At 42.3% G+C, this 21,798-nt stretch overlaps 2 protein-coding genes across 3 annotated transcripts in view; one reads left to right on the top strand and one right to left on the bottom strand.

The window, feature by feature from the left end:
• Positions 1 to 17,938, top strand: part of ANXA11 (annexin A11) — a 29,520-nt gene extending 11,582 nt beyond the window's left edge. The window contains exons 4-17 of one of the 2 annotated variants that reach the window (XM_026036591.1): positions 6,421 to 6,481; positions 7,034 to 7,146; positions 8,165 to 8,542; positions 9,060 to 9,147; positions 9,524 to 9,618; positions 10,068 to 10,181; positions 10,753 to 10,843; positions 10,967 to 11,046; positions 11,169 to 11,225; positions 12,066 to 12,159; positions 12,906 to 13,001; positions 15,220 to 15,278; positions 15,646 to 15,768; positions 17,270 to 17,938. In XM_026036591.1, the coding sequence (XP_025892376.1) occupies positions 6,430 to 6,481; positions 7,034 to 7,146; positions 8,165 to 8,542; positions 9,060 to 9,147; positions 9,524 to 9,618; positions 10,068 to 10,181; positions 10,753 to 10,843; positions 10,967 to 11,046; positions 11,169 to 11,225; positions 12,066 to 12,159; positions 12,906 to 13,001; positions 15,220 to 15,278; positions 15,646 to 15,768; positions 17,270 to 17,329 (1,500 nt within the window). In that variant the 5' untranslated portion in view covers positions 6,421 to 6,429 and the 3' untranslated portion in view covers positions 17,330 to 17,938. The remainder of the gene's footprint in view (positions 1 to 6,420; positions 6,482 to 7,033; positions 7,147 to 8,164; positions 8,543 to 9,059; positions 9,148 to 9,523; positions 9,619 to 10,067; positions 10,182 to 10,752; positions 10,844 to 10,966; positions 11,047 to 11,168; positions 11,226 to 12,065; positions 12,160 to 12,905; positions 13,002 to 15,219; positions 15,279 to 15,645; positions 15,769 to 17,269) is intronic. The other variant, XM_026036590.1, reaches the window with a different exon arrangement.
• An 833-nt stretch (positions 17,939 to 18,771) lies between these two features.
• PLAC9 (placenta specific 9) overlaps positions 18,772 to 21,798 on the bottom strand; it is a 10,311-nt gene continuing 7,284 nt past the window's right edge. The window contains exons 3-4 of the mRNA XM_026036592.1: positions 20,851 to 20,971; positions 18,772 to 19,405 (exon numbers count right to left, since the gene is read on the bottom strand). Of these exons, the coding sequence (XP_025892377.1) occupies positions 19,395 to 19,405; positions 20,851 to 20,971 (132 nt within the window). The 3' untranslated portion in view covers positions 18,772 to 19,394. The remainder of the gene's footprint in view (positions 19,406 to 20,850; positions 20,972 to 21,798) is intronic.

The raw sequence follows: 21,798 nt of genomic DNA, 5'->3' as shown, positions 1-21,798 counted from the left end.
GGGCCGGGGCTGCTGCCGCCCTCGCTCCGCGCGCGCAGTCGGCGGCTGCGGGCCGGGGCGCCGCGGTCCCCGCGGAGGCGCCGCGCAGCCGGCAGCGTTTGACAGCCCCGCGTTTCCTCTCTCGCGGTCGCGTTGGGGTGTTTATTCTGCACGTATCCTGCGCGCTGAAACGTCAGTTTCCGCATTTGGCGTTTCTGCGGCTGGAAGGAGCCCCAAGGCAGCGCCTTATCGGAACCTTTGCCCCGCGCGTTTCCGTGCGCAGCAGCGGCCCCGCCTGCAAGCTGCTCAGTGCGTACTGGCGTTCTTCTTAACGTTGTATATTCGTAACCTGCTCTTGGAGCACGGACTGGTGAGCTGCTGGAGCGCATGGCATAACCTGGGAGAACCCCTGGCATAGAAGAGCAGCCTTAGCAGGTCCTGGCCGGAGAGCTGAAGGAACGTGTTTCTTAGGAGCTGTTTCTCTGAGTCACTGTTTCTGGAGTGGTGTAGGGAGTCGTTTCTGGAGCGCTCGGCTCCCGTTTCTGGAACAGTGCAGGGAGTCCCGCAGAGCGCCCGGCTCCCACTCCGGGGCAGACGGCAGGCGCCCTGCGCACCCGCTTCCCTGCTCCCTTGTGGCCTAGTTCCCTCCGGAGCTCTCTGCTTGTTCCTCTTCCTGAAACAGTTTCCCTATTGACTATTACGGCTTTTTTTCCTCTTCTGTTTGAAACAAAGTGCCGTGTGTGTAGTGCGGGGCCTCGGCAAGGCTTCCAGGGCCCTGCACGTCGTTCCTGTGGCAGCAGGGGGAATGCCCACCTTGCTCATAATGAAGTGGAAGGAGGCATTTTAAGGAGGTGTCCATGTGCTTTTGTTATTATTTATTTTGTATTATTAAGGTGGACCTCCCTATGGTGATGGTAGCTTTTGCCCCGGGCAGCGTGGTTGAGTGTTGCTGTGTCTCTGCATATTGCATAAACACTGAGTTTCCTTGCAGCTGCAAACCAAGCTGGGAAGAATGCAGTACTGCAGGTGGAGATAAGTCAAAGGGCAGCAGTAAATATTTGCAGTATACTTCTCCTGTTTATGCTTTCTTGCAGATTTTATCAGAATTTAATGGATATTTGCAGAGGAAGTTGGATCACTTGTGGTGCAAACTCAGAACCATTTGTGCTTGGAATGGGGACTTAGTGTCAGCTTTCTAAAAGGCAGTCTCATTAAGTGCTTGTGGTGGCCAGGCAATGGGTTTTGACTAAAACTGGGCAGCTGGAGTTTTTCTCTATTTGGGTGAAATTGTATCCGTGCTACTCAGCTGTTGCAGAGGCTGATTCTGCCCCACTGCTAATCATTTTTCATATATATTTAGACTGCATTGAGCTTTAAGTTCTCGGGTTGGTTGCTTCCACACGGATGGGTGTAGTGGAAGGCCAGGGTCTCTGTTAGCACTTAACTGCTTGCTTTGAACTGCTCGTTCTCCTTGCTGTGAAATGCCCAGCGCTCTGGGCCAATGCACCGAATTGGTCCTTCCTGAACAAGTCAATTCCTGCAGCCGAAACCGACCGCCTGAAAATGGGCTCTTGGCAGAAAGAGCGAGCGAGGCGGTTGCTTTGCCCTCCTTAGCGAGTAGTAACCTTGCCAGCATTCCTGGACAGTTAACAAGTAGGGGCTTTAATATCTAGAAACCGTGAAAGAAGACACCTGTATGAAAAGATCACCCTGCTTGGAAACTTGTCTTTACCTGATTTTTGAGTGGGAACTTTCAGGACTATCAACGTAATGCAGAGCACAGACCTTCTTAGGTGGCTTTGCATGTTTCACTTTGAGCAGTGGTTTCTTGCATCTCTCTTTAAGGGGCCTTTTTTTTTTTTTTTGCAGAACTCTTTTTTGCAGAGCTCTCTCTAAGAGCTAGATATTGGAATTTTGGTTCTCTTACAGCCTGAAATGCAAGTTTTGCAGGGAGAATGGGGGAAAACTTTGCTCTGCCTTTTGTTTCTGTTGTCTCTCAGGGTCGAAGAATCCCCGAGCTCTGCACTCCCTTCCCTGAACCTAAAGAGAGACCTCGTTAGGTCTCTCTTACCCAACAGCTGTGTTAGAATGTTATTGTATTGAACATTAAACTTCTGCTATAAGTATCTAAGATTCCCCACAGACAAACTGCTTTGTGAAATACTTTCCCGTTTTGACTTAAAAGCTAGGATGTAAAAATTTGTTCTTAATATAGCAGAGCTTAAAATAGAATGCTGCAAAAGCATTAGTCAGATAAGGAAATGATTGGTATTATGATAGCATGATTGTTTATGCTATGAGTTACTGTATATGAACTCAGAGCTACCTTCATTCTGTTACTAAATATCTTATAAATCTATTTTTGATGGTTTTTGCTTGTTGTGGTGTACTGGAAGTGTGTGATGTCCGTGTTGGCAAATATATTGTGACTGAGTGTATTGTAAATACACTCGTGCTACAGAGGTAACATTTGGTGAGTGCAGAGGAAGAGGCTGGAGTGAGCTAATTCACTCCTGTCTTCCTACATACTAAGTTCAAGAGCCTGTGCAGCCCATTTAAATTCTTCAAGGTTTATTGTTTTGAGTGTCTGTATCTGGAGACTGATAAATAAACGCAGGCTGTTTGTGGTCTTCATAGGAAAGTGTGGAGCAATGTGCCAGGAAAATAAAAAAATGTTGCACCACCCAAGCAGAAACATAGTGTACATGGAATACCCAGTGATGAAAAGATTCCTGATTGGGGTTTACCACCTTATTCTCTCCTGCACTCTGTTATTTGGACAAAGGCCTGCAGAAATAAGCACATAACTATGATCCCTTCTGTTCTACCATCTGTTTTTTGGTGATTCAGAAATGCTGGTGAACGGCACTGCGTTGCCATGTAATAACCTTACCGAATTAGTAATGCCATAAGTAACGGCCGTGCTTCTTATCTGTAACACCAATAGGCAGTTGAACCCTCCCCCCTCCATTGCTGAGTTTGTTTCTGCTTTGCCTTCAATTTGTGCCTTTTTTTTTGCATCTTTCCATAAGGAATGAATGGTGAGTCAGTATTTTGAAATACGTGTTTTGGATGAAAACCAAGGGAAGGTTCCAAAAGAGAAACTGAAAGCTGTGTCCTGTGTGGGAGATGTTTTCTAAATTAGACAGACGTGAGTTGAGGTTCATTAAACCTCGTTGGGATGGGAGCATGTTCTGTTAGATTATTTTTTCCCACATTTTTTTCCCTATAGAGGAAGCTAGCCAGGGAGAGTCACATACCCAGAAACTTTAGGGAAAACCATACAGCAGCGCTCCTGGCTGACAAGATGCCCGGTACAGGTAAGGACAAATCTCATGCTGCAGTCGGTGCATAAGCAAGATAAAAATAAATGCTGCCTAGGCTGGGGTTAGCTAGCACAGTGCTGAGTGCTGCCCTTGCCTTGTGGAAGGGCAGTGGGTTGCATGCCCCAGCTTTTATCTGTGCTAAGTCTGCCCCATGCCCTGCACGTCGGATGTGCCTATCTGCTAGTGGGAGCAGGTTCTGCTCCTGGCACGGGGGAGCCCTGCAGTGTGTAGCTGTAGGCAACCTCCAGCCCTGGGTCCTGCTAATTAACCTGGCAGGGGAGTAAAGGCCAAAGGTTTAATTCTGTGCGGTATGCTGTGGAATAATTAAACAAATGAGTTTGAATGAACGTAGGTCATGGTGATCTTTTCATTCTTTTTGTTCTCAAATTATTGGAACTTGGCATTTCTGAAGACTAAACACTGAAAAGCAGCCATTAAATAAATGTCAAGGATTGACAGGAATGTCCTTGCTGAGGTTATTTCTAAAACACCTTGAAAAAGGAGTTTTCTGGTGGCCTTACACATTTGTTCGTTACTTCTGCCACCACAGTATAATTTGCATTGTTGTGTGAGGATAAATATCCTCAGCTGCAGTCATGTTCTGCTGTGCCTTGCACAGTCTATTTTCAGGATTCTGTACTTCCCATTGAAAGTACATTGCAGATTTCGGATCCCCTACCGCTGCAAAGCAGGCAAGGGCTGGCGTGCCTTAGGGGTCCCCTTGTGCAACACAAAGTCAGTGACACCCGCTGTGGTGGTAAAACCTTGGGTGCTCATTCAGAGCTCCGAGGTCCATGTCAAGGGTTAACACCAAGAAGGGGAGGGGAGCTTGAGCATGTTTTCTGCAGGTTTTTTTTCCAAGGCACTCCCTCTTTCTGCCCTTTTTTCCTCCTCTCCTGTGCGTTTCTACTTTAACAGCCGAGCAAACAAAGACCTTGCTGTTGGTGTGTCCTCCCACACAGAGTGTTTGTGTAAGAGGCAGGACCTCTGAATCCTGCTTCCTGCGGCCTGCGTCAGTGCCGGCTCCTCGGCAGGCAAGTGTTGCTCCTCGCTCCCGCTTCCCGTGGGATGTTCTGGCTCCTAGCCGGGGAGGTGGGCACTGAAGCTGTGGGAATAGCTGGGCAGGCTCACCTAGAGCAACGTGTTTGGCGAGGTGGGGAAAAGACCCACGGAGACGTGCTGAGGTACGGGAACGGAGGCGATCACAGGGCTTTGAAGGCGGCAAGTTAGTTTTGTCGTGGATCTAGCTTCCCTGGAGTCTAACTGATGGGAGTCACTTGAAAACACTTGGACAACCATAATATTAAGAAGAAATGAGGAGAACGTTTTTATGTACAGTGTTTATAGTGGGGTTTTTTTTTCCTTTTTTTTTTTGAAATGCGGAATAATGGCTAACTTCATTAGCAATCTCAGTTTTAATTGCTAAAGGTTCCTCTAATTTTGCTGGCATCAGAAATGAATGTTCCACATGGGTTTAAAAGCAAAGAAACTCCCTAAGGAAAAGAATTCCCATCCCACGGCTCCTTGCTCCCCACACCCCAAATACCCCAGAGAGGTTCATCTCCAAGAGCAGCACGTGCTGGCAGTACAGACGTGGCCTGCGGGTTGCAGCGTGCACGGGGTGGGAGCAGGAGCTGACCTGTCCCTGTCCCTCCTGCCCCGAGCTTGCCCCGGGCAGCCTTTTGGAGCGTGCGGAGCTGCAGGAGGAGGGAGAGAAGGAGCTGCTTCTGCTTCCGCCAGGAGAGGAGGAGAATGGGTGCTTTGCATTAAGCGTTAACCAGAAATGTGAAATACTGCCTTGCTTCTAGGCCTTATGAGTTGGGGTCTTCATATATAAGGTTATATGTAAGTGTGTGTATGATATATATTGGTAAGAGCTGGCATTGCCTTCAGCAATTGTTTTTCCCTTGGGATAAGAGTATTTTGCAAGTGATGCTGTGAGGAAGTGCAGGTCTTCACTGTCGTTATGCTGTTTGCTTTTGCTCTGTTGTTTGTTTGTTTGTCTGTTTACTTGTGTTTTTGACAGCCAGACAGGAGCGTGGGCAGGATGTAAAGAAATCCAGGTGCCTAGTTTGGAGTATAGATCACTGCAAATGTAGCCTGTAACTAAATATATAGAGTGATCTCCGTTTCTTGCTCCCAGTAAAGCTTTATTGAGGCTCCTGGCTTCCCTAATGGGTGGCCGTAGAGGCAGCGTTAGTGAGAGCGGGAGCGCGTGCGCGTTGGCAGTCTGCGTTGCCGGCACAGTCGGTGCTTCAGGGAACAGGCAAGGGTACTGTTGGGCAGCGGTTTTAAAAATAGACTGGAGGTTGTCGCTAAAAATAACCCTGAAAAAGGCGAATTCATTGGGCATTTTCTTAATTTGAAACAGGCGCCTTGGGTTCCTTATACCTTGCTTCCTCATCATTACTGTATTTAAAAAACCTTTCTGCAGTCTGAAAAATCACTTTAGTATGGTGTGTGTATAGCTGCCCTTCCCATTTGAAACTCCACTCTTATTTTGGACAGCAAATTACTGTGTGCTTCTGTGCTGACAAATGTCCTGTCAGCTTTAAGTGATCCAACTTGTTCTAGTGCTCTTACCTCTCTGTAAACCCTTTGCATTTTACAGCAGTGCTGTAGGCATGAAATATATCCTTCCAGCTTCTTGTCCGACCTTGCCGTTGTGCAGACATCTGCATTAAATGCCAGCAGCACTTCTCATAAAATGACTCATTCGAAGGCATGGCTCATTTTTCAGCTGATTTTCTGCTCTGTGTTAATAAGACTGGTTGTTCTGCATGGATTGCAAACTGGTTGATACTTTAATAGGGCAATAAAAGGGGTTCTGGGGATGCATCCTTACCAGTGTAATAGACAAAGTGAGTGAGAACTCATAAGCAAAGTGAATAAGAAAGGATGAGCCCAATGAATTCAGTCGGTCAATTTAGATCTGTTTATCAGTCCAGGAAAGGGGAAGAAGATTCCAGGCAAAATCCTCTATAACTTGTGTAGTTTCTGTTGGGCGCGGATGTCTGAAATTTGCCCACGGGCTTCTGCAGAAACGTTCCCTGTTAATGTTGTGTAATATTGTTGGTGAAGCAGTGCAGAAAACGATTTCTCGCATCTTTTTCAGACGTTTGCCATGAGTTACCCCGGTTACCCCCCAGCAGGTGGATACCCGCCCCCAGCCCCAGGTAAGCAAGGGTTAACTTGCGGGGATGGTCTAGCAGGAATAAAGCAGGTGGACAAATGAGCAGGGCTCCCGAGGCTTTCCTTGACTCATTGAGGCCTTCTCTGTTCTCTTAAACCCCACTCTATCTCAGCCAGGCATTCTTGGGAACCTGATTTATGTGAGATGGGTGCTCCATCCTGTGTATGTGTGAGGTCTGTCCATCTCAAGTTAAGCACCTAAAACTGGGAGATTGTCACGATTTTGGTCATTAGGGGATTTAAGACAAAGTTTCTCTGATCAAAATATGGTATTTACAGTATTAATCTGTGAATCTTCTTGAGAGAGTTTAGAGTTATTAAAATACATATATAGATTCACTAATAGCTGCCGTGGTTAGGAATATCTGAGGAGGCCTCTCTTTGTGATCATGATTAGGTTGCAGCTATGTTCCTTTTAATTTTCCTCCACCTGAACAGCCAATATTTAACAGAATTTACATTATAAATATAAGTAGGAAGAAGTAGACTTAAAAATAAGTCATTTCTTGTCTCGATGCACCTGGTTTTGATTTCAGGGAGCAGTCCCTGGGGCGGTGCTGCGTATCCACCCTCCAATCTGCCCCCGATCGGCCTGGAGAACGTGGCTGGCTACGCGAGCCAGCTGAACCCCGGCTACATGGCCGGCATGGTGAGTGCATGTGTGCTTGCTGTGCTTGGGACCTGTGTAGTTTGTATCACGCATTGGAATGGTAAGGCTTGGGGAAAAAGAGAAATCACTGCATAAAGCCAGGCCCTTGTGTCCAGTGCTGAGAATTCAATGTCATCTGTTGAAGAAAACAGGTACCACAGCTATTTCTTATTTTAGGCAAGCAAACCTTTTCTCCTTTATTTATTTATTTTTTTCCTGAGAAGAACCTAGCTTCAAAAGCTGTGGATGTAAAAGCAGCATAACTTGGCTGTTGCTCTGTGAAGGAATAGAGAGTGAACCACTAATACTGAATATCGATTATTAAAATATCCATGTTGGCAAACCTGTTCCTAGTTTTGCTTCTTACCTGGCTTTTGGTCAGTCCGAATAAGGAACCAGGCTGTGAGGCTGAGAGTGACTCATAACCTTAAAAAAAAAGGCAGGACCAGGCTGTATTTTAGAGCCACTAATGTATAACAGATGGTGGTTAAAACCCTTTTTGTTGTTAGTTATCCAGTGTGGTTGGTTTGTTTGTTGTTTTTCTTTGCTTAGAGTAGAGGTGAGTGACAAGTGACGATTCAGTCTTTATCTATCTGTTATGTAAGGAATATATAAAAAGACGCTCGCATCCCAAGCCTCTTTCTGAGGATTTATGAAGAACAGTGATTTGGCAGCCAGCAGTCGAAATGAGCCACGCTTTACCTAGGGTGCCTGTAAAGATACCCACAGCAGGTATTTTGTAAGAGCGCTGCAGTCATCAAATGCTAGCACTTCTGGATCTTACGCAGGAGAAGATCAGAGTGTAAAAATGTGGAAAGATGCTACTGCATGTGGAATAGGATATCTGCTTTTACACTTCCTGCAGATGCCTTTCCAAATATAGTCCAAGGACTCCTGCTGTTGATAAATCATTAATGCATATATCTCCCGTACAATGCATGTACCATGTTAAGCGTGTTGCTGAAACTCATCCCGTTTTGTACTTCTCTCTCTTCTGCTTTCCTGCTTGTCCTTGCAGGCCTCCAGTATGGCAGGGACCTTTGGGGGAGCCAACATACCGCAAGGCGCGTACCCCTCGGCGCCTGGCGGGTATCCCCCAGTGCCCCCAGGTGGCTTTGGGCAACCTCCCTCTGGACAGCAGCCCTCCTATGGGATGTACCCTCCCCCGGGGGGCAACCCGCCCTCGGGAATGCCGGCTTATCCTGGATACCCGGGCGCTCCGGCGCCAGGACAGCCCGTGGTGCCCCCTGCCCAGCAGCCCATGGGATACCCGGGACAGCCGCCGGCACCGTATCCAGGGCAGCAGCCCCTGCCCACGCCGACGATGCCCAGTTATCCCGCTGGGAATCCGTCTGTGCCCTCCTTCCCGGGCCCGGCAACGCCTGCAGTGACTCCAGTAAGAGCAATCAGCGTCTTTAAAATACGACCGTGTGCGCTTCTGTATATTTTCCTTGTGTGTGTAGGGGTAACCCAAGGCTGAAATTGGAAACACAGGCAAGAGCAGAACAGAAAATAACCTTCTCCAGCCATATGGCCTCACATAGTTTAAAAATAAATGCTCTTTTACTGCATTGCCAAGAACATTTTGAAGTGATTTGAATTTCATTAAATTTGCCTTCCTTAAAATATTTCCATTTGTACATACAGTTTTTTTGGGGATCTTAACAAATAGGAGAGCAGATTTAGTATCAGTGAACTGGTTTGTATTTTTTTCAGAATTTGAGTACGGAAATGAACAAAATTCTGAAGTTCTGTCGAGTTTCCTTTGTTACCTCACTAGCTAAAAAAGAAAGTTGATAATTAACCAATAAAGTTGCTTATCTTCCCTAAGCAGCAAAATGCACCTTTTTTTTTGTGTGTGTGTGTGTGTTTGTGGTTAATACTAATATGTTACTCACCTTTGTGTGATTTAGTATGGAAACCGAGGCACAATCACTGATGCACCAGGATTTGACCCCATGAGGGATGCAGAAGTCTTGAGGAAGGCCATGAAGGGATTTGGTGAGCAATCTGTGGATTTATTTCAAGTTAATGTGGAATTGCACCTTCAATTCAGCACTGCTTTTCTCCCTTGTTTCCTGTGTACCAGGGCTACATACACACTGTGGTATTTGGCTCATGGTTATCCTTGATTCTCCAAATAATGATTGGAGGCATAAACAGCATTATAACTTTGCTATATTTTTGTTTCTATTCTTGTTGTGTCTGTGGTTGGGAGTAGATCTGCAGTTTGCTGGTCATACCCAAGAAGGAGATGCACTCGGTGCATTAAAGGCACACATGTGCTTCGGCTGGGGTTAGCAGAGGAAGGAGCAAATTGTAGAAGGAAGCTGAGTCTTGACATGTACATGCTCATTCCCCCTGTGTATGTATACAGGAACCGACGAGCAGGCCATTATAGATTGCCTTGGAAGTCGCTCAAATAAGCAGCGACAACAGATCATGCTGTCCTTCAAAACGGCTTATGGAAAGGTAAGGGAGTTATGAGCACAGAGGGAAGAGGGAATAGGGCCTATGCTCGTTTAAGAGCAGTTGAAAGAGTTGGTCGTGTGGTGAGGTTGGTTTCTAGGGATTTATTTATCTATTTATTTAAATCCAAGTTAGCTGTGCGGGAGATGGATCATAAGTCATAGCCTTTTTAGGTTTATAATTTTACCTACTTTTGACATCTGTGCAGTGTTGCAGATAAAATGTATAAAGCTGCTTCTCTGCTAAAGTTACCTTGACACTTTGGTCTGTGCAATCTGTTTTAGTTTGAGCTTAATTATCTGGCTATGTTTGGTAATTTTTGCTTGTTTTAGCATTGTTAAAAGAAATAATTCTACTTTGTGGACATATTATTAATATCATGCACAGGAAGACCTCTAGTTAAACTCCACAGTCTTTATGCATTTCCCCCTCCTGTTCATACTTCTCGTTAGGATTTGATCAAGGATCTCAAGTCTGAGCTATCAGGCAACTTTGAGAGGACAATCTTAGCAATGATGAAGACGCCTGTCATGTTTGATGCTTATGAGATCAAGGAAGCTATAAAGGTTTGTGTGTGAGATTTAAATTGAAAAGATGGCTGCTGTTCTTTACAACAATAAGATTTTTTTTTTCTTAATAAAAATAGATTGAACAGTCGTTTTTTGAAAGTATGTTTTTGTTTGAAACAATTTGATTGAAAAGTTTGTTTTTGAAAAGAGTCAGTATGCATGTTTAAATGTTCTGTGGCTGTTCTTCTTCAAAAGCTGGGCAGATGAAGTAATATTAGCTGCATTGTGATTGCAACTATTGTTACTTAATAGACAGCGAAAGATACCTATTAAAATAAACACATCCTTCAGTAAGTGGAAACAACAAATTCCTAAAAAGCCTGAGATCTGTATGGATGACATTTTAAAAATTCTTTTTTTAATTATTGATTAAACAGTTCTTAATATATTTAACATGCATCAATGCTCTGAAGTTTCTATTACAAGTAACATTTAAACTACTCGCTATGACAAGTTGCTGTTAGAATTGTACTTGATTCTCAAGCTTTATTACATTTCTATTATACTAGGTTGTGAAAGTAAGATGAGTATCTGAGGAGTGTATGTTTATCTGTATGTTTTGTTTTAGGGTGTTGGCACGGATGAGAACTGCCTCATTGAGATCCTGGCTTCTCGCAGTAACGAGCACATTAAGGAACTCAACAGGGTCTATAAAGCAGGTTAGATTTGTCACTGTCCCATCGGATTTTTCTTCCTCTATTTTTCTTGATCACTACTTAATGATATGAATTTAGGAGATGAGCTGAGGTGAATGATGTTTCATGACTGTGGCTCTATTCCAGAATTTAAGAAGACTCTGGAGGAAGCAATCAGAAGTGACACATCAGGGCACTTTCAGCGGCTTCTAATTTCACTTTCTCAGGTACTTGCAAGCAAGGCTTTTTGAATTTGAGTTTCTAGGGTATTTTGTTTTATGGAGTTTTTCTGGTTTTGTGTGTTTGTGAGGCCCATCAGCACAACCTTTGTATCTCTAAATTCTTTCAGGGTAACAGAGATGAAAGTACAAACGTTGACATGTCTCTCGTCCAAAGAGATGTGCAGGTCAGTAGAAAGTTCTTCATAATTTGTAAGTAGAATCAATTCAGTACACTGAAATTTGAATATGTAATTCCTACTTATTCTTCCTTTTGGGCAGAGTGACTTTTCCTGATGTAGGATTTATGTTTTAATGGCCAGTAAGGGACATAAACTCTAACAGGTACATGCAGATCTGTTGTGGAAGTGAAGCTTTTGGGAACAGGATTTTGTCTTCATTCCATCAGCTTGCTTGCTTTTCTGGAGTCTTGACTTCTGGGGTCTTCTGGGGTGTCATGACTCTGCTAATTAACGCATGACAACTAAGTCACAGCTCTAGAGTGAGGTTTAGATTAATATGCACAAAGAGGAGAACTTAAGCTGTTCTGCACCCTTCACTTGAAATCTTAGGGAACTCCAGATTTGAGCACTAAGTGGGGCATTTGGATCTAGTAACTTGTACTTTACTTTTTCAGGGGATTCCTTTTCACCATGCAGCAAAGGGAAAACACTGGATCCATACATCTTGGACCATACATAAAAGTGTAGATAAGAGGCTGGATGCAAACTCTGTTAGGAAAAATAGTGTTCAGCTTCGTAACTAAACTTTTTACCCCTCTGGAATAGTTTGGAGCTCTTGCATTTGGTACTTAATGTATCAGTCATCTAAAGTGGCTGCAGATAAGGCTCTTGGTGTATAGTATGAAGGTTAGAACTAGTTGCTACTTATCACTTGCTTCCTCTTCCCCAGCAGTATTTAGGCCAAAGATAAGTATAAAAAGGAGGAGAGGCTATAAGGGAATGAATTTGTAACTGTTTTTCCAGCCCGACTGCATAAGTGATCAAGTGTGAATTCTCTGTGTTTAGGAGCTATATGCAGCTGGAGAGAACCGTCTGGGGACCGATGAGTCCAAATTCAATGCCATTCTGTGTGCAAGAAGCAGGGCCCACCTCACAGCAGGTAATGGTGTCTGGACCAACTTTATTCAGTTGTTTGTGACGATAAAAACACGTATCAGCTCGTGTATGAGTTCTACCATCTGTGAAATGGGGATAACGGGGGATTAATGGGGATAATCTGTAAGGCAGGGTGAACTCTGCTGATCAATGGGCTGCACAGGGGTTATGCGTTTTGACCATCTTTCTTAAAGATCGGAGTAGAGGTCATAATTTTTCAAGTGTGCTTATGATAAAATAACTTCAGAATTAGAATTGGTGTAATTCCTGTCTGCATAGAAGTCAACTGCAGTGATGTTCCACCTATCCCCTTTTTTATTGCTATTGATAGCACGCTGTATCAGTGCATAGTGGTGGAAATGCTTTGGTAACTCCACCTTCACAACCGGGTAGAGGGGAAAGGTGGGGGTAGGAAAGGATGTTATCTCAGTTTTATTGACAATCAAGGTTTTCTCAGGGCAATTTCCCTGTTTTCCTTATTGCAGCACCTTGGACTAAGGCTAAGAGCTTAGAGCAGCGAAGAGGGGAGTGGAGAAAAAGGGAGGGGGGAAAAAAAAGGCAAGGAACTACATAAGCTGGAAACAGCATGATGGTATTTAAATAAAATAATGTGGTTGATAACAGTAGTAAGTAATCTGAGCAAACTGTGTCATCAGAGAAAGTTGATAAGTACGAGTGAAATAAAGCATCTAGCATTTGTCTGTGCCATTGTTTTTGTGAGACCAACTTGTGAAAACTTTCTCTCCCCAGTTTTCAGTGAATACCAGAGGATGTGTAACCGGGACATTGAGAAAAGCATATGTCGGGAGATGTCTGGAGACCTGGAAAAGGGCATGCTGGCCGTAGGTAGGTGCCCTCCCAGCAGTTCCCTTCCTGCTACCGGTATGTGCTAGGACTGGCTGTGAAGATGGTGTCTGTGGCACCAGGCAGGGCTGTTGTCCTTGGTGGTAATTCTGGTTTTGTGCTTTTCCTGTGTACTTTCATGTGAGGTTGCCTAGGGTTAATAAACCAAAGCACTTAAATCACCCTACAATGACAGCTGAGGCTTTTGCTTCAGGCAACAGTTGGGTTTAAATTTCACATGTGCAATTTTGAACATTAAACTGGGGAGAGAGAATTAATGACTGTACTTGGCTTTATTTTAAAAAGTGGGAACTTTTACCAATCACTGTGTCAATGAACCTGGGACGTACATGACGGCTTTAGAAATCAAGCAAAATCTAGATATCAACCTCTTATTTTTAGTGTGCAGAAAACTTAAATTTGATTTCACTGAAGTTATTTCTGCTGCCAGCTCTTTCTTTGCAAGTGCCTCCTGTACTTCTGAAGTGCAAAGAGCTACTTCAGTCTACTGTTGTCCCTTCAAAGGTGGTCAGTGTTCTCTTTGGGGCTTGAACAAGGCCCCAAGTCCTTGGACACCAATTTTATTTGAAATAGTTTATTGTAGATGAGGCTTTGGAGATCTCTCTCTCGATCAGCCACTTTGTCTGCATATCTATCTGTCTGTCTTTCTCTCTGGATCTCTCTGGGATAAAGCCACAGATTCTTTTCCATGGAAGTCTTTAGCAAAATCTTGTTAAATGGACATCAGTTTTAAACCCCCGGTTTTCACGCTTATTTTGTGCTTACATAAACTATGTATTGTTTTTCTTCTTTGTTTGGCTAGGCTGTCATTAAAACAGCCTTTTAATGCTCCAGATTGGTTTGACTCTGTTGGTGTGATATATTGTTTTGCCTTTTCTGGGCTTCCGAATTTGTCACATCAAATGTGGCCTTTGATTTAGTGCAACTTTGCTTTTGGTGACAGTCCAAGCAAATCCGGGTGCAGAACTGGGACTGTAACCTGCAGGCAAAGCCATAGCCCTTTTGAGGACGAACTATCACTAGTGTTCACTAAACAATATTTTTATTAATTAGATTTTTCATTACATAGATCAGTTTATGACTTCAGCATGATTTGTTCTGTGCAACTTATTTTATGAGAAAGATTTTTCTAATTCAACGTATTTGATTTTACTTTCTTTAAAGCTTTCTGGACTGTACAAATGGTAATTTACAATAACATTTCCACACATATTGAAGTGCGTGTGTTATTTGACTTGAATACAGTGACCAAGAAACAGACATTTCATGTGTTACTTGCTTGTTTTGAATTGATTTATACACATTATTGACAGTTTTTGTGTTGATCTGCTGTTTCCCACATACATTCTCCTAGTGAGAAAAAATAGTTTTTCTATATCGAATGTGCATTGCTGTGAAGTATGTTCTTAGGTTTGCCCCTTTTGTTCTATCTTGATCTTATGTGATTGTTTTTCATACCCTTTTGTGAGAAGTGTGGTTTGGTTTCTGTGCAATTTGCCTAGTTTGCATGACTACCTCCTGGTACCCAGCAGAGGAGCAATACAGAGATTTTAATTCTGATGATTAATAAAGGATTCTTTTATTATTATGATTAATATAACAGCATTTTTATAGGGATTTTAATTTGTGATTTCTAATGAACAGTGCCAACTAAATTTAGAATTTGGTCTTTAAAAATAAGCACACCATTTTTTTCCAGAAGTCCTGATGAACTTTGGTTAATAAAACACAAAACTGAGGTTTCTATTGTGTGCAGCTGCACTGCTTAATGTTAGGAGATGACTTGGCAGATCCATGGCCTGGGATTGCTTAATTTAAGAAGAAGCCAGTGGCAGCTTTGTTCCCCCTCAAACCTTCTGCCCTTCTTCCACGGTTCCTCTCTCCCTTTCAGAAGTAATCTGATCATGAGACTTAAGAGTCGTTCTGGCTGCTTCAGACTAGGAAGTTTCTGGCAATTAGAAAGTTTGCTATGAGCTATCAAGTGTAGTAGGCTCTTTAACTAGTTTACAGCTGCCATTTGGATTACGACTCATTTCAGTGGATAATTGAAGGAGTGGAAGCTGCATAATATTAAATGTTTATCAATGCAAAATCAAAGCACTTAATTTTAAAAGTCAATCTAGGGTAAGCTCAAAAAATAACCATGAATTTTAGCTGAGTAGGAAGAACCTAATTTCTGTAATGCTATTTCTTTCTGCAGTTAAGTGTCTCAAGAACACACCAGCGTTTTTTGCAGAAAGATTGCAGAAGGCAATGAAGGTAGGTGCCTGCGACAAGGTGCATAACTTAGTGTGTTTTTTTACTAAACATGTACAACTCATTGGAATGAATTGTACAGATCCTTTGGAAATAATAATTAGAAAAATCATTAATGGGCAAAAGGTAATATTTAAATACCTCAGTGAGCAGAACGCTAATAAGATGTTGTCATTATTATTATTATAGACTGGAAAGATCTAGTTTATAATGGCATGATACAAACAGCCATAAGGAAAAAGAAAATCTTTACTTCATAAAATGCTTAATGGGCTTAAGTCTCATTGAAGTTGTTATGTTTTAAGCCTGTTGTCTTAAACTTTTAAACTTTCCACCCGTGCATCATGCTGTTGCGTGTGGCTTGTTCCAGGGGGCAGGGACGAAGGACAGGACTCTGATCCGCATCATGGTGTCGCGCAGCGAGGTCGACCTGCTGGACATCCGTGCCGAGTACAAGCGCATGTATGGGAGATCCCTCTACGCGGATATCACCGTAAGGCTTCCGAGTTCTGCTTCCCCTCCTTTTTTACTGCTAGGAGGCTATAGATCCTTCCACTGGGCAGCTACTGTCGCACTCTGTGCAGCTGACTCTGCTTAGCTTGCTGGTTTGGCAGGAGAGTAGAGGTGGAAGAGCCATGAAACAGGCAGTGCTTGCTTCTGTGGGGGGGTTAAAAGCTCCCTATTTGCTTTTAAAAGGCTGTCTCCTGTTCCTTGAAAGGAGGAAATTTTGGAAATACACTGGATCTTAAGTTATTTAGAGTGCTCTTTCTGTGTAGACAACATATAAAGCTGTATCACCCTTTACAGCTATTAAGGGCTGTAGCAACAGTCAAGAGGACCCCACCAACACATGTTAGAGCTGCAGGTGAAAGAGCGGTGCTGTTTTCATTCACTTTGTAATGAACATGCCAAATCTGCCCAACCCCTACTTAATTCTTAATAGATGAAAACAACGCACCTCAGTGATGACTGACAGAAATCCTGGAAACATAGGGAAGGGCATCCCGGGTGCCAAAAAGTCTTGGTCTTGATGTGGGTCTCCTTCCAATAACTGCCCAGTCACTTGGCCTTTGTGACACAGAGGATGTGCAGGCAGAGCCTTTCTACAAGCCTGTGTCTCTGGGGTTAAGATTAGCTTCTGCTGCAGCAGTTACGTGCCCTGGAGCCCCCAATGTGTAGTGAAAAAGCAGAAAGGAGACATCGATGGAAAAGTTCAACATTTGCATCTTTTTAATGGGCATTGTTAGTGATAATCAATATAAAATAATTTTACAGTTCAGAAATAGGAATGGATAGTTACCACTCAGTGGGCTGAAATTATTCAAAATGTGGTTTTGGTAAATGTGGAACATCTTTGCAGCATCTTTACTCCCATGAAACTGTTCTGAGCTGAAACTGTTCTGTGGAAAAGCTTGGCAAGTCTCATCAACCAAAAGTACTTATTTACCAGGGAGCATTAGTCATAAAAGCACCAGGCAAAATTCAGCTAATGGGGCCTTTTGTAAGAACCCTGGATGCCAGAGAATAATTTTCAATCTTAGGACATACTGAAGAGTTAACTTTGCCTCTCAGCTATTGGAAAAATAACCATGTGGAATACAGGAGGACTTTGAGACTCTGTATTCCTGTTTCCATCATGTTTCTATGCCTGCAGCAGGAGGAGGGCTCAGCGGGGTATTTTTATGGAACTGCTCCTGCAGAAGTAGTTGAGGTCTACATGCTGTCTGCAGTTTACTAAACCAGTACTTCTCTAAGGGCATTTTCTGTTCTAGCTTTGGACTTCCTGTGTACGAGTTTTAGGGTAGCTTCTAATTAGCAGGGATTTTTACTAATGAAGATTAATGGATGTACTTCTTTTTCGTTTAGCTTTCTATCTTTTGCTTATTTTCAGGATGTTGTTTTTCACAATGTTTAAGGTACTTATACTTCATCTTCTTTCTTTAATCCTTCAAGAAAAAGGCCTTCAACTTTTCTTCTTCTGGATTTGTTTCCAGGGCGATACTTCAGGAGACTACCGGAAAATTCTCCTCAAGTTGTGTGGTGGAAATGACTAAATGGAGCATTGCGGGCTTTTTGTTTTGTGTGTGTTTTGTTTTTAAAGCTGCTATTTTCAAGTTTTTGCTTTAAAGTATCCTTTCCCCTCAAAAAAGTACACGTAGCAAGAAGTATTTTTCCTAATGCTGTGTTATTTCTAAAGTTCACTTTCCAGATCTTTCCTTTCACTCAAAAATAATATAAATGTAATAAATACCAAAGAAAAAAAGATCGAGCTTGTTTACCATCTGTTAAGGATTTTTAAGCACTCTCGCTAATCAGTGATTGACAAGTCATTCTTTCTGCTTATGATACTCTAATTTCTGGAGCAAAAATCATATTGTATGATTTAAGGTTTTATTTTGTACAAACATGTGCCATTTTAGTGCCAGTTCTATGTACATTGCACGCAGTGGTTGTTTCATGGTAACCTATTCCCTGATAGGTGAAAAGAACAACCTTAAATTTGTTTTGGTCTCGTTAAGATTGTTCTAAAGAGGTTTTATCAAGTTCTATCTTGTTTGTTTGTTCGTCTATTTTTAAGGAAGATATATTCTACATTTTGTTTTCAGTAGGGCAGCTGTTAAGAGGCAGTTGTTGCTGACGAGTAAAGATTCTCTAGTTAATGTTTTGAGGTCTTTGAATTGTGCCTTACATATATGTATCTGAAAGATTATAAAATTAAAGCTGTCTATCTTTTAACCCTTTTGTGGGCTATCCTTTTCTGTTGTTTGTGTTGGCCAACATGTGAGCGATGGCTCGGTCTTGCTCAGCCTCGCTTAGTTTTTCCATAGAGGTTCTTTGTTTGAATTCAGAGAAGTTTTCAGAAATTGATTTGTATTGGCCAAAGTTCAAGGTTCATTTGCTGTTCGTGGGCAATTTTTGTACAAGATTTGTATCATTTGTAGTTATTTCTCAGTATTTTTATTTTGTGTTGTGATGTCTCTTCTCTGGCTGTTGGAACTCCTGGATTTTCATTCCGTACTGGCATCAATGACATCTGTTCAGCTTGGCATTCCCAAAGTAAAAGCATGTCAAAAAGCACAAGGAGGGAGAGATGTGGAACTAGGTCAGTAAGAAGAGACTGGTAGTTAATCAGGAATGTACAAACTCTCTCCCTTACTCCCCACTCCCTAAAAATTAGGCAGGTCCTTTTTCTTCCTTTGTGTCATAGGAGAATTCAGACCTTCAAAACACAAGTTTAAAACAATACGTTAATAAAAGAGTTGCTGTCTTCAGCGGGGAAGCAGAGCTTATCTGAGATGGGCAAATAGATGGGGAGGCACTTTAATCCTTCTTTAAAAAGCAAGTATGCACTTTTTCTTAAAATCTCAAGACCCCATACCAATTTTCCTTCATATGTACAATTTTTAATGAAGATTCTGCACACTTTAGAGGTAAAATCATACTTTTAAAAATTTTATTTGCTTGTTTTTTTTCTCTGACGTGTTGGAGTTAATGCTGGGTTGGGTTTTTAGCGCAGTAGAAGGGAGGTTGAGGAGTACAAAGCTGTTAGCATAAGATGTTTCCGTTTCCAAAGCACAAATCTCAGTCCAGATTCTGGCTAAGACGTACACACGTCGCGACAGTTTTAGTCATTGGCAGCAATGTGACTACCTCCAAGCCAGGGTGCTCCATGTTCTCCTTTTTTTTCAATCAGACAATCTAAGTGTATCTTGAGGGGAAGCTGCAGCGGAAAGTGCATCTTCATGGCTTCACACCAATGGCAAGGGTTCAGGTCCCTTGCCAGGGAAGGAATATCATTTTGTAGCAAGGGTTGTTTGTTAGCTGAGCTTTGGTCCAAACCCCTGAGTGATCTTGTTTCTCTTGCTGAGAAGGTTGTACTCAAAGTACAGCCTGAAGCATGGCTACTGAAAGGTTTTAGATGTAAAGCTTTGAAAGGATATAAAGGCATTTTTTTCTTTATTTAGAAAGCACAGAAACATGGAAGGCAAACTGCTGCTCTAGGCTGTTCAACCCAGCTCAAATTGTGGAAATAACAAAGAAGCTTATTAAGGGAGCAAAAGTTTAACTATGTACAACAACCATACTGTTGGATTCAGATCTTTTCCATCTTGCCAGTGTTCAGCTGACATCTGTAAAGACAAAAATGGGTGCAGTTATTTTGGGTTATAAGATCAGGATCAATCTTTCTGGATAAACATATTACTTAAAACGTGAAGCCTGTGACTTCAAACTAATGGATTTTTCTCACTTTCCTGAAGCGTCGAAGCCTTGAGTTCTTCAATTCTTTGAGCCCTTTGGCAATTGGTACAACCTCCATCTGAGTAATATCTACTATATTTGAGTTGCACACGTGCAGGAGTAGCGTGTGGTGGGTTGACTTAGGATTTCCATTTTAAATAATCTGTAACACTTCACTGAGAGATTTTTTCCCTTTGAAATAATGATTATTGCACAGGAGTACATTAATTCTTAAGCTATAACTGCTTCGCACGGGAACTTAGGCAACATAACAAAGAAGAAAATGATTGAGGACCTAGATCTTGATTCCGGATCCTGTGTAACAGTTACGGTGACCAGATTTGTTTATTGAATTACAAGAGGAACTGCAAACCAACAGAAATCCTGTTGTTCTGAGCCCACCTTACTTCTACTTAATGCTTTGTAGTATGTTTGTGCATTTGTGTGTATGTGTGTATATACAGACACATACACATGTATGACAAATGTCATAAACAAGTGCCTGTGTGAAGTTCCTATCTTTCAACAAGGGGTTTCCTTTCTGTTGGGAGCATCTCCCACCTTAGTAAATGCATTGCTGATAATGTGACCTGAGACTATAAAGGACGGAGGGTCATAAGAAACTGTGTGGAACGGGGATTCTCACCCAAATTCCTTTGCTTCTCAGGTAATTTATTCCAAGAAATACTTATCTAGGAGTACGCTTTGCATCGGTGACTTGCATATCAAAACTAGATCTAAATTGTCAAAGTTGTGATATTAACAGCACTCATTTTTTGTGTTTTGTTATTTTAAGTCATGCATGATAATCCTAGGAATTGTAAAGCTGGAAGAAATCTTGATATTGGTTAGTCCATCCATCCTGCTATGCTACGGCATGAAGCGGCGTGTATATCATGCCTCACAGATGCTTATTTAACATTTCTGATCTTGGGGAGACTACAGTAAGGTCATTCCAGATGCTCACTGTCTTTGTTAGAAACTTTTGTGCTGTGTTTTGCTTGAGTCTTCATTGCTGTATTATTTTCTGCTTAATTCTCTTTTGCAGTGGGAAGGGAAATACTGCTGTCATCCTTCCCAGTTCAATATTCTCTGGACTCAACATCCCCAACTTATCAGCCCTTCTTCGTAAGCCATGTATGCAGCTCATTGATTTCCCCCCACCTTTTCCTTCAGTGTTTGTTGAAATATAATCAAAATCGGACCTAATATTTCACCGAGGCTTTAGCTGCACCTGATTGAATGATTACCTCAAATCTGAGGGGCAGAAGGTCACATTTGGTAATAACATATGCAACACTTGTCAACTTTTTGTTACAGTCCTCTGGATACTTGCCATCAAAAATGTCTCCAAGAGGGGTTTCAGGAGTCACGGGGATGTCCTGGGCCGTCTCGCGGACACTCTCCAGTAGAGACTTCACCTCTGATTCCAGATACTCCACTGTTTTTATTACCTTCTAATGAAAACAAGGGAGACAATTGGAAAAAGAGGTAGTCAGGTAAAAGGAATTGTACCAGATTTATTAACAGAAGACCAAATGCAAGAGCCAATAATGCTGACAGGTAATCTAATTTATATTACTCATTGCATGTTTCTTGGGTTATACTGGCATCTAGTGGCTCTGGAGAACTAGGATTTAATTATGTCGGATTGAATTATAGCACCCCTGTATGAAGAACCACTTGTAATGTCGATTTTTTTTTTTTTTTTTTTTTTTTTTTAAGAGGAGGCTTTGTATGGTGGGTTTTTGTTTTTAATAATTCTTTTCCTTTTCTGAGCCATCCGGGGGAAACAATCTATCAGAGAAGATTAGCTGAACTCACTGAAAATGGGGAATGAAGGACTGAAGTAAGGGTAATAACATTAAATTTTGAGAACTAAGAAAATCTAATTTGGCAGCTACCAAACTTGGCATAGTTGGTGCTGAACACAAATCTTGTTAGATTCTGTAAGACTCCAGGGAAAAACATTGCAACTTCCCTAGAATCTGGGTCACAAAGTGCATTGAGTGCCTGAAGGAGCAGAAACTCCTCCTCCTTTTTTGAGTTGCCTGCAGAATTCCTATTAAAGCAGGAGCACGTATGAAAGCTTTGAACTGTATCCAGGTGTGGAACTTTTCCAGTGGTAATTAAATATCACTGCTCCTTGGTATACTGAGAATCAGCTGAACGCACCTTATATTTCCCTGCGGTCATTCATGTGCTTCGTCCTGTCTCAGTTTAGCTGCTGGAAATATATAGCAGCTTTGTGCTACACTTTTCTTGTCTTTTCTACAGGCTTCTT

Source organism: Nothoprocta perdicaria, unplaced genomic scaffold, assembly GCF_003342845.1.
Source record: "Nothoprocta perdicaria isolate Ctin4 unplaced genomic scaffold, notPer1 scaffold_180, whole genome shotgun sequence".
In the NCBI taxonomy this organism is placed as follows: Eukaryota; Metazoa; Chordata; class Aves; order Tinamiformes; family Tinamidae; genus Nothoprocta; species Nothoprocta perdicaria.
Note: the sequence above shows the minus strand (reverse complement) of the source record. Positions and strands in the feature narration are given on the sequence as shown.